This window comes from Zophobas morio, unplaced genomic scaffold, assembly GCF_036711695.1.
Source record: "Zophobas morio isolate AGI-343-1 ecotype UQ-CSIRO unplaced genomic scaffold, CSIRO_AGI_Zmor_V1 ptg000227l, whole genome shotgun sequence".
Classification (NCBI taxonomy): Eukaryota; Metazoa; Arthropoda; class Insecta; order Coleoptera; family Tenebrionidae; genus Zophobas; species Zophobas morio.
In genome coordinates, this window is record NW_026972331.1 from 72072 (window position 1) to 82222 (window position 10151).

At 21.3% G+C, this 10151-nt stretch overlaps 2 protein-coding genes and 1 long non-coding RNA gene across 3 annotated transcripts; 2 read left to right on the plus strand and 1 right to left on the minus strand.

Annotated features, from left to right (window-relative positions):
• The first annotated feature begins 183 nt into the window (after positions 1 to 183).
• Positions 184 to 2070, plus strand: LOC135146414 (uncharacterized). The gene is made up of 5 exons (XM_064078580.1): positions 184 to 301; positions 380 to 520; positions 838 to 910; positions 1173 to 1224; positions 1924 to 2070. Exons 1-5 carry the CDS (start codon positions 184 to 186, stop codon positions 2068 to 2070), a joined length of 531 nt encoding a protein of 176 aa, XP_063934650.1.
• An 85-nt stretch (positions 2071 to 2155) lies between these two features.
• Positions 2156 to 5082, plus strand: LOC135146411 (uncharacterized). The gene is made up of 6 exons (XR_010283807.1): positions 2156 to 2267; positions 2323 to 2404; positions 2589 to 2698; positions 2771 to 2854; positions 2934 to 2986; positions 5015 to 5082. It is a non-coding gene; the product is annotated as an uncharacterized LOC135146411 (long non-coding RNA).
• Positions 5037 to 9465, minus strand: LOC135146410 (charged multivesicular body protein 5-like). Its single transcript, XM_064078578.1, has 9 exons — positions 9377 to 9465; positions 9215 to 9319; positions 9106 to 9152; positions 8954 to 9047; positions 8824 to 8895; positions 8704 to 8768; positions 8600 to 8648; positions 8436 to 8540; positions 5037 to 5145 (listed from the first exon to the last, which is right to left on the minus strand). Exons 1-9 carry the CDS (start codon positions 9443 to 9445, stop codon positions 5095 to 5097), a joined length of 657 nt encoding a protein of 218 aa, XP_063934648.1. The 5' UTR covers positions 9446 to 9465; the 3' UTR covers positions 5037 to 5094.
• Positions 9466 to 10151: the final 686 nt, after the last annotated feature.

Here is a 10151-nt window from a genome sequence, read left to right on the forward strand (position 1 = left end):
TTTATAACTGTATATAGAATAAATGATTATGACGAACAAAATATTGACAATCGTTGTTCGTTGAGCGAAAGTATTACTCAACTTTGTTCAAATAATAATTTTATTACGCAGGCATTATTGATTATTATTATTACTATTCCTATCATTTCTTTTATTATATTTAAAAAAAAAAAGGAAAAAGACATGAACTCTGAAAACTTTTTTTTACCCTCACAAAGTCTTGAGCGCGTGGAATTGACTGAAGAAAACGAGGAAAAGGAAGTTTATTCGAAGGAAATTGGAGTTCCCGTAAAGAATTCGAGTTGTTATTATTTTCTTTATTTATTTATTATTCGTAATAGTTATTGTATTTATTTATAAATAATTTATTATTATTTAGGCGCGCCTTTGTTGGGACCTCCCCCTATGAAAACTACGAGTTCAGAAAAACTAGAAAATGAAGGTAAAATTTTAGACGATGAAGCCGAAGTTTCCGGGTCGGACGTATCGGAAGACGAACAAGTTGAGGGCTCTGAAGCAGGTATCTGGTTAAAAGGCATTAAGCACCTTCCTTATTGGCTAATAATTTAAAAAATTATGTAAAAAATATGAGATTATTTTTTTATTACAAAATCTTTTCTCATAATTTATAATGATAAATGATAACTGAATGCATTACACAACGATGTAAACAACGAATTGGATATTAATTCATTACTTTTAGTAAAGTTTATTATTTTGAGCTCAATAATTGTATTGATAAATTTTATACTAAAGTATTTTGTTGGAGCTAAATATTTATTAGGCCACTAAAAAATTTATATGAAAACTAAAAATAAATCTTTTTTTATTTTAAAGATGACGGTTTTCTATTGGCGGATGAAGATTCTGAAGAAGAGCAGGACGAGAAGAATTTAATTAAGAAAATCAGGTTTTTCACTAAATTTATTGATCCTCTTAATTTTGTTGGGGAAACCCGTGGTGTCATTTATTTTTATATTCGGTATATAAGTGAATGTAAAAGTTTTTAGTAATGATTAGTAAAAAGTTTTTTCATTTTTTTTTATTTTTATTTACTTTCATAAGTTTGTTGCTTATTATTATAAATAAACAAAAACAATTAAAATTTAAAAAACAGTTTTTAAAAAATAATAAAATAAAATAATAAACGTGTGAATATTTTTTTTCATTAGAGAAATGGAAAAAGAACGGGATACGAGAGAAGTGGAAGCGATAAAGGCAGAAGTAATTTTCTTTATAATTATTCATCAATTAGTTTGTGTACTCTTATTATTACTTAATATTATCCTCGATTTATTATTATTTTTTATTATTATTTATTATTACTCTATTAATTTATTTAGTATTTTATTTGTTTATTATTATTATTTTATTATTTATTAACTATTTATTATATATCTGTTTTGTATACTTCAAAAATTAATATTTATTTTTATTTATTTATATAATTTTAAACTTCATTTAGTCCTTATTACTATTTTCATTATTATTATTCATTATTTATTTAATATTTTTATCTATAATTTTTCCTTTCCATTATTTTAATATATTTTTTCACTTCATTTTTTATTTATTTTATTAAATATTTATTATTTATATTATAAATTTTTTACTTTTTATTACTTATTTACATAATTTTGTACTTCATTTATATTTATTTATTATTTATTATATATATTTAATTGTTATATTTTTATTTACTTTTTATTTGTTTATCTGTTATACTTCACGTATTTATTTTTTTATCATTTAATATTATAATTTTATTTACCTTTTATTATTTATATATTTTAAGCTTCATTTCTTATATACTGTTAATATTTTCTTATTAATCGATTATTTATTATATTTGTTTTATTTTTCTTTTTTGTGTGCTCCATTTATTTTATTTTAATTATTTTTATTATAAAAAAAATATTCAAGGTGATTTCCGGATACAAAAGGCACATGTATCAATTTCAAGACGAGCAAGAGGCCTTATTGGCTGCCGCAAGAAGACGAGCTAAAAAAGACCGGGAAAAGTACAAGGATGCAGGAAATTTTTTATTTTTATTATATTGGTTGATATAAAATAATATGGTAGGTTTTCAAAAATTATACCGAAGTGAAAAATGGCTATTGTTTTTGTGAACCTTTTTTATATAACAATAGGAAACGGCCACGGTGTTGTTGGTTTTGGATTTTTTGATGAAGTTTTAAATTTTAAAGAAGAAAATATCCAAGAGAGATTTCTAATGGTGGACAAACACAAGTTTTTTAGTGAATCGGTAGGAATTATAATTTTTATGTGTATTATTATACTTATTATTATTATACGCACAGAAAAAAGACCACTCGCAGGGCTTGAACGAGCTTGAAGAAGAAAGTTCGGAAGTAGTAAAACTTGCTTGCAGCCGCTCTCAATGTATAATGATATTATAACGCAATAATAATGAAATAAAATAATTATAAACTTTGCTATAGTGATTAATAATTACACAGTAGATATTAAAAAGTGTATTAGTTATAACACGTGTAAATATTTTATTTAAAATTTTTATAGCATTAATAATAGTTGTAATAACAACTATCCATAAAAATAATTAAAGGTAACCAAAGTCTTCTGATTGGCTCTAAAGAAGGGCCACGCTTTCTTAAGCAGCAGAACTTCCAACCTAAACATTCTCTAATAAAGAGGGCCAATCATTTATCTTCTTTTGTGAGTTTTCTATCCATTATTATTTCTGGATTGCTTTTACATTTATTAATTTTTTTTTATGAAAAAAAAAAGAGCGCAGCATTAACAGTTCAAAAGCAGAACACTAAATCAATGATGATTACTTTTTCCTCGAATTCCAAAAGCTCAAGCTCAAAAGTGAATGCTGACTTTTTTTAATTGGCTTTTATTATTTTTTTGTGGTTTAAAATTTTATAATATTTTAAAAAAAAATTAGGAAAAGCCACTCTTAAAGAATTCTGATTCCTCTAGAAACCACTCTCTTCCAAAGTATTACTACTTTTATTGGCTAATATTTTATCGTTATTGTTACTATTTTTTTTAATAATTATGCCCGGCCACCAATCACCTTCACTTATAAACTTTATTATCCACTAAAAGCAGCTGTTATAAGTAATACAATAACGTAGCCAGCCAATTTACCCCAACATAACCTAACCAACGAAACTAGGAAGTTATTTTTTTGGCCGTTTTATTGGTTTTAAACTTTTTTCTTAAAAAAAATAACTTTTTTTATATATAAAGTCTTATTTTTCATATATAACTGTTTCACTCTTACTATTTACTAAATAAAAATTTTACTAGTAATTCTTATTAAGTAAAAAAAATATATATTTTTAAATTCGTTATTGCAGATAAAATATTGTTATTATAAATACTTTCTACTTATTTACTCTATATTTTAAATATTTTTAAAAAGAACTCTCGACCACTCACCGCATTTTTTAATTTTATACACTTAAACTTATTTAATAAAATAAATATCTATGTAAATTTTAAAATAATTTTATTATTAAAAGAATTTTTAATATTACATTATTACTGACTAAACGAGCCTCATGAAATTATAATTGGTCACCATTGCAATTCACCATATATTTTGTTATTAATATAATCCAGTAATATTTCGTTCTTTAAAACAGGAGATTTATTATTTTTTTTAGTAAATAGTTGAAAATTTTACATGTTATTTATTAATTCAAGTTCTATAGATTATATAAATTATTATTGGTCAATGCTGCATTTTAGCATTTTCATGGGTTTATTTTAAAGTATACTAAAAATATCAACAATTATTATTAGTCAACGCGGTACTCATTACAAGTAATCATTCCATTACAACTGCTTAATAAATAATAATATATATACTTTTTTATTAAGTTTTTAATTACTATTTTATAGAAACGTGCTTATTCTCTCTAATAGAGTTTATTGATATGTTATTGGTTATTTATTATTTTTATACTTTATATTAGCTACTATTGGTCAGCACTGTTTCATAAAGGAAATAATAGCATGTATTATTACGTTATACTGGCTAGTTTTCCAATTCGTTATATTTAAAACTGTTCAGCATATTATTAATCACTATTTTATAATTACTATTGGCTGTTATATAATTATTATTGCTCATTGTTGCACATTACTTGTTATAAATACACATAATAGGCCTAATTTTTTTATTATAGTGATAGCCTCGTTTGTATAACTATTAGTTATTACTCCGTTAATTTAGTGGTTACTGGTAGGTATTGTAACTGCAAGTTGCATTATTTTATGTGGTAAATGATTGTATGACCTTTTCTTATAATTATATGAAAAGTATTGTAAATACTGACCATCAAGATACATTACTTTTTGTGCTATTATTATTATACATCCATAACTTCTTTTTTTATATACATAATAATATCATTGGTTACACCAATGATGTTGCTAATTGCCAAAATTTTCTTGAATCAATATTAAAATTTATTACATCTCCTTATAAAAAACATAACCAATCACAACTCTATTAATTTATTACTATATCTGATCACTGATTGCTTTCGCTTCTTATCAGATACTAATGGCCCTTTTTTAATAACTTTATAAAAGTATTATTAACATTATTGGCTCTTTAAATATATTTTAATTTTTTAATGAAAAAAAATATTTACAATATTTTATGGTAAATTTTCTTGTTACAAAAATTATTAAGTAAAATAAATTAACATCTAAGAAAACATTATTATAAAAACTGTTTACTTATTTAAAATTTTATCATTATTATTTAAGTTTTATATAAAATTAAAATATTTGATGCTAATTTTATAAGGTATTAATTTATTAAAAAAAACTTTTAGTATAACTGAATGCCTTTTGTTCAATATTTTTATTATCTATTATGAAAAATGTCAATTCGTAATTTATATGACGTTTCCTAGTAAATTATTATTAAAAAACTTTCAAAAAAAATTAGTATTTGTAACTGTTTATTAATGTTAAAAATAATATAAATTTTAAAATTTTTGAAAGATTTACAGGAAGTCTGTTTTCAGTGCTTTCGAAGAATTCTCTAACTTTTGCTAAGAAATAAAAACATATATAATTTTTTTTTATGAATTCAACTGAGGCAATCCGAACTCATCCAGTTCAGAAGAAATTTTCTTTGGAAATAAAAAAAAAAGTTAATGTTATAAACCAGATAAACTTATTTTTTAAAAAGAAATGAAATTCTTACTAAATTAAAAAAGTTATGAATTCATTAATTTTATAATAAAGATTTGTTGAATAATTATAGAAATTTAATGTTTTTAGATTAACTAGTTTAAAGAGGTGAAATGATAAATTTCAAAATAAAACAAAAATAAGAATAATAAATTATATTTAATAAGTAAAAAAATTATTATAGTTATATTTTATATAAACTAATAAAGGTCTTTTTTGCGGCGTAAAAGTTTATTAAGCTGCACAAAAGTAATTTGAATTCATTATTTATTACTGTAAAGATATGACTTTTGCCTAAAATCTATAATAAATAAAAAATTTAAGTATATATAAAAAGTCCGTTTAATATCAAAAAAGTATTATAAATAATAAATTAAAGCTTTCTTATAAATTAATTAAGCCAAAAAAATAAAAAAATAGATGAACAAAAAATAAAAATAATTATAGGTTACTAAAAAGTAATTTTATATAATAAATTTAAAAAAAAGAAAAATTAAAAATAATAAAATTTTATTGTAAAAAGTAGTTTTGTATAATTTTAGTTATAGAAAACTAAAAATAGTTAATAAAAACAAAATAAAATAAAATAAAATTAATTAAAAAAATGTAAATTTACATATTAAAAATTGAAATTAGAAAAAAGTATTATAAATTAAAAAAAGAAAACAAAAGAAAAAATATATAAAAAATATTAAAAAAAGAACCAATCTGCTTATCAATTTTAAAAGATAAAAAAAAGCTCTATTTATAAATTATTTTATAAAAAATTATAACTAAAATTATAATATTCTTATATTATGTTTTTATAATTTTTAAATAAAAACTTATTATATATAAACTTTTCTTTTTTTTACTAAAAATTCAGTATAATTTTTTAAGAGAATACAATAAGAAAATTTTTTAAAAAATTTATGATAAAAAATAAGAATTAATGAATATTAATCTCTTTGTATATTTTTTTAAATATAAAATAATATAAACTGTAATTTTTATCTTACAAATTAGAAAATAGCTGTTTGCATACTAAAAAAAAAACTGAATTTTCAAAATTTAAAGTTTTAATGCAAAAATAGCTAGAATATGATGAAAGTATTATTTAATAAAAATATTTAAAATCTGATCCATTTCTTATTAAACTATAGTGAATTATAACTTAAATTCCAAAATTCAAAATAATAAAAAATAAATTTTTTTATTTAATGAATCCCATTACTAAAATCTTCCAAATAAAATAAAATTATATAAAAATAATGAAAAAATTATTAATTTTTTATAAATCTTTAATAATTTAAATAATTTAAAATTAAAAAACTAAATTGTAAAGAACTTTTTATTTTTTTTTAAGAATGATAAAAAAAATTTAAACTTTTTAATAAAAGTTGTTATTTAATTATTAGTACTATATAATAAAATAATAAAAAGTGTGGTTATAAAGAATTACAATATAAAAGGAAAAATATTACTTTTTATAATACCAAAGTTATATAATAATTATTTAAGTTAAAAGTATTTATTAAAATTTTCGAATTTTAAAGAAAAAAAATTAATTTTTTTGAGAAAACGTAAAAATACTATAAATATAAAAATTAGAAGATACTTTTTTACTATTATTTCTACAACTTTTTATATATTTTCTTTATGATAATTACCATTATTTTTTTAAATTATAAAAGAAAAAAATCTTTCTTTTTTTTTTATAAATATTAAAATTCTATAATCAAATTTTCGTACTAAAACCGTAAAGTTAGTAAAAAAAAAACTTAGTAAATACTTTCATATATTTTATTTTATTAACTTTATACTTTTTTTAAGATTTATTTATTACTGAATAAACATATAAAAAATAAAATAAAAGTGAATTATTATAATTATCGTATTAACACTAATAAACTAACATTGTAATTGCTAAAAAAAATTGTATTATAATAATGTATAATTAATATTAACAATATTAAATATAGAAAAGTTATTAAAATCTGCATAATCACAAGTTTATTTTTTAAAAATAGATATTTATTATTAATAATAAAAGTTCTATAAATTTTTCTAATAATAAAAGATAATAAATATTTTACATGAATATTAATATGTGCATACTAATCATAAGTTTATATTTAAAAAATATCTTTTTAAATAATTAATTATTATATGATATAAAGTTATAAAAAAATGTTCTTAATAATAATTTAATATAAATGAAAATATGAAAAAGTATAATAGGAATTTTCTTTTTAAGAACTTTCGATTCAGATAACTTTGCAAGATTTAAATAACTCACGAATCGAATTATTTTCAGAAACTTATATTAAAGTTGAAAGTATAACGATAACCAAAAATATAGTAAAAATTTAAAAATATATATTAAAAGTTAATATGCCAAAGTGTTTAAAAAAGATTACTGAGAAAAATAATTTAATGAAACATTAACGAAATAGAACTCTTTTTGGGGAATTATAAATATAACTAAAGATAATACTAGAATGCTATTTTTAAATCTTAAAGTTTTTTGGTAAAAATTTAGACTAATAATATTATAAAAAGAATCTATAAAATTATTATTAATTAAAAAATAAGATGAACTTAAACAAATTAAGATGCTTAAAAAAAATAAAATTTATAAACAAAAACACATCAAAAAAAAATTTAAATTCATGTTTTGCATAAACATATATGGGCCAAAAAATTTCTAAACAGTATTGTAATTAATGATTATTTCAAAGCAAGTGGCGTTTTAATACACAAAGCACATATTATCTTATAATTTTTTTTTTAATATTCACGAAGTGAAGATTTTTTAATAAAAATCTAAAATCTGTATGAAAATTAAAAATTGTTAGCTTCCTTACTTTTTAAAATCCACGCACCTGTAAAAATTACTATAATAATTATTGAATTCCGAATAAAATTTAACCGTTAATCTCAAATTATCCCAGTTGAGACTTTTATATATTATTTTACTTGGATAAAAAAAAAAAGCTTTTTGCCGTTAATAACAATACAATTATGCTCAAGCAAATATTTTTACAACAAAAATTTAAAATAATATTTTTTTAAAATGGTATACACTATCAATAATTAATTTTCCGATTATATGCAGTCGGTACACCAGCTATTATTAAAATTATAGTTTTATTTTAAAATAAAATAAAATATGTAAAATTTTAATATAAAAAAGGTTAAAAAAAAATAATTTTTTTAACAAAATAGTAATTTTCATAATTTATAATACCAAATCGCTGGATGGTAGTTTAGACGTTGGGGCGTTAATTGCATCATCTAAATAGTTTCCTTCAGTTTCCCCCGTTTCGAATACATCGTCAGCCAAAGCGTTAAACTTCAAAAATAAAATTAATTTAAATAAAATGTTAAGCAATAAAAGTGTGAAAGAAAAACTTCTTCCTCTAATTCATTTTCATCCACCACATCCCCAATATCGTAAGATCTGTAGAAAAATTAAATAATAATAATTAATGAATATAAAAATAAATAAGTTTTACCTCGAAAGTGTTTCGTTTATTTCTTCAGCATATTCCATCATGTCTTGTAATTCATCTTGAACATCCTTAAAAAAAATTGTAGCAAGTAAAATCTTATTTGTCCAGCAAAAGAATGTATACTTCCAACTCGGTTATGTTAAAACTTTTATACTGAGTTTTCATACTTTTTACTCCAGTTTTCATGGCAAAAACCTAAAGAAAAAAGCTTTTGATTGAAACAGAAATTCGAAAAAATTAAAATAAGGGAAACTGTAGTCTTTGCATCCTTCATACTTTGTTCAGCAAAGTTGGCTTGCTCAAAGTTAAAGCTTTGCTGCAACAGCTGGTCTCGTTGTTTTTCATACCTATAGATAAACCTTCCATGGTAGAAATATATATTTTTATAAAGCTAAAAAAATTTACATTCTTAATTGTTTTAAAATTCGAACTGCGCGCTGCTTGACCATATTCTTTTTTTAAAAAAAATTATATCTAACTTTTTAGCTAAAACTACAAAGATTTTTAAACACACTTTTGTTGCGGGGCTCTTTGTTTGGGCAATTTGTTGCTTATATTTTCTTAACTCACCTTCTAGTTGTGAAATTTTTTTATCAAAAGTTTCTATGCGCAAGTCGTTCTATTATATAGAAGACTTAAATTCTTTTTATATATCTAGAGCCCCTAAACTATGTACTTTGGTAATAGTATCGTTTAAGGTAACAGGAGGCTCCTTAGCTTTAGTGCGGCCGAATAACTTATTCATATTCTTTATGTTATTTATTGTAAGTAAAAAACATAATAAAATTTACTATAACTTAAGTTGATATAGCATACTTAAGTTTATGACCTCTGGATAAAGGCCAGATGTATAAAGCTATGGGTGGAGGGTTTTTTTTTCTAGTTTCTTTAACCCTTTCCCTGATCTTCCAGATTAAGGAATCATCATAAACAATGGGAATTTAGCAAATAATTTTCTCATTTTTTAGATGCTTTCTACCCTGTGTTAGGGAAAGAGGGACTTTTACACTATAAAGCTAGCACACTAAATAATGTATACTCCTCGCGTTATCAAGGACGGATAGTGAGCAAAGGAACCAAGACTAAAGTCCTCCCCCACAACACTTACGAAGGGTCAAGAGGATTTTTCAGATCTATGAAAATAAAATTTTGCAAAAACTTCTAAATTTTAAAAGTTATAATTATCTTTTTTAGTGCAACAGTGAATAAATCTTACTAAATTGCTTACAAAAATTTCTGTTTAATTTTATTAGACCTTATTAAAGTCGTTTTATGTAAGTCCTACAAAATAAGTGTTCCTTTACTTATATTACTAGAATTTGTTCAAATTGAATAATGCTTCTATTTTAAAGGTATTTGCATTTATTAACGTAAATAAAGTTCAAAGTTGTATGCAGAAAAACCGCACTATACAATATATAATATTGAGTGACGCATACTCATGATATCCA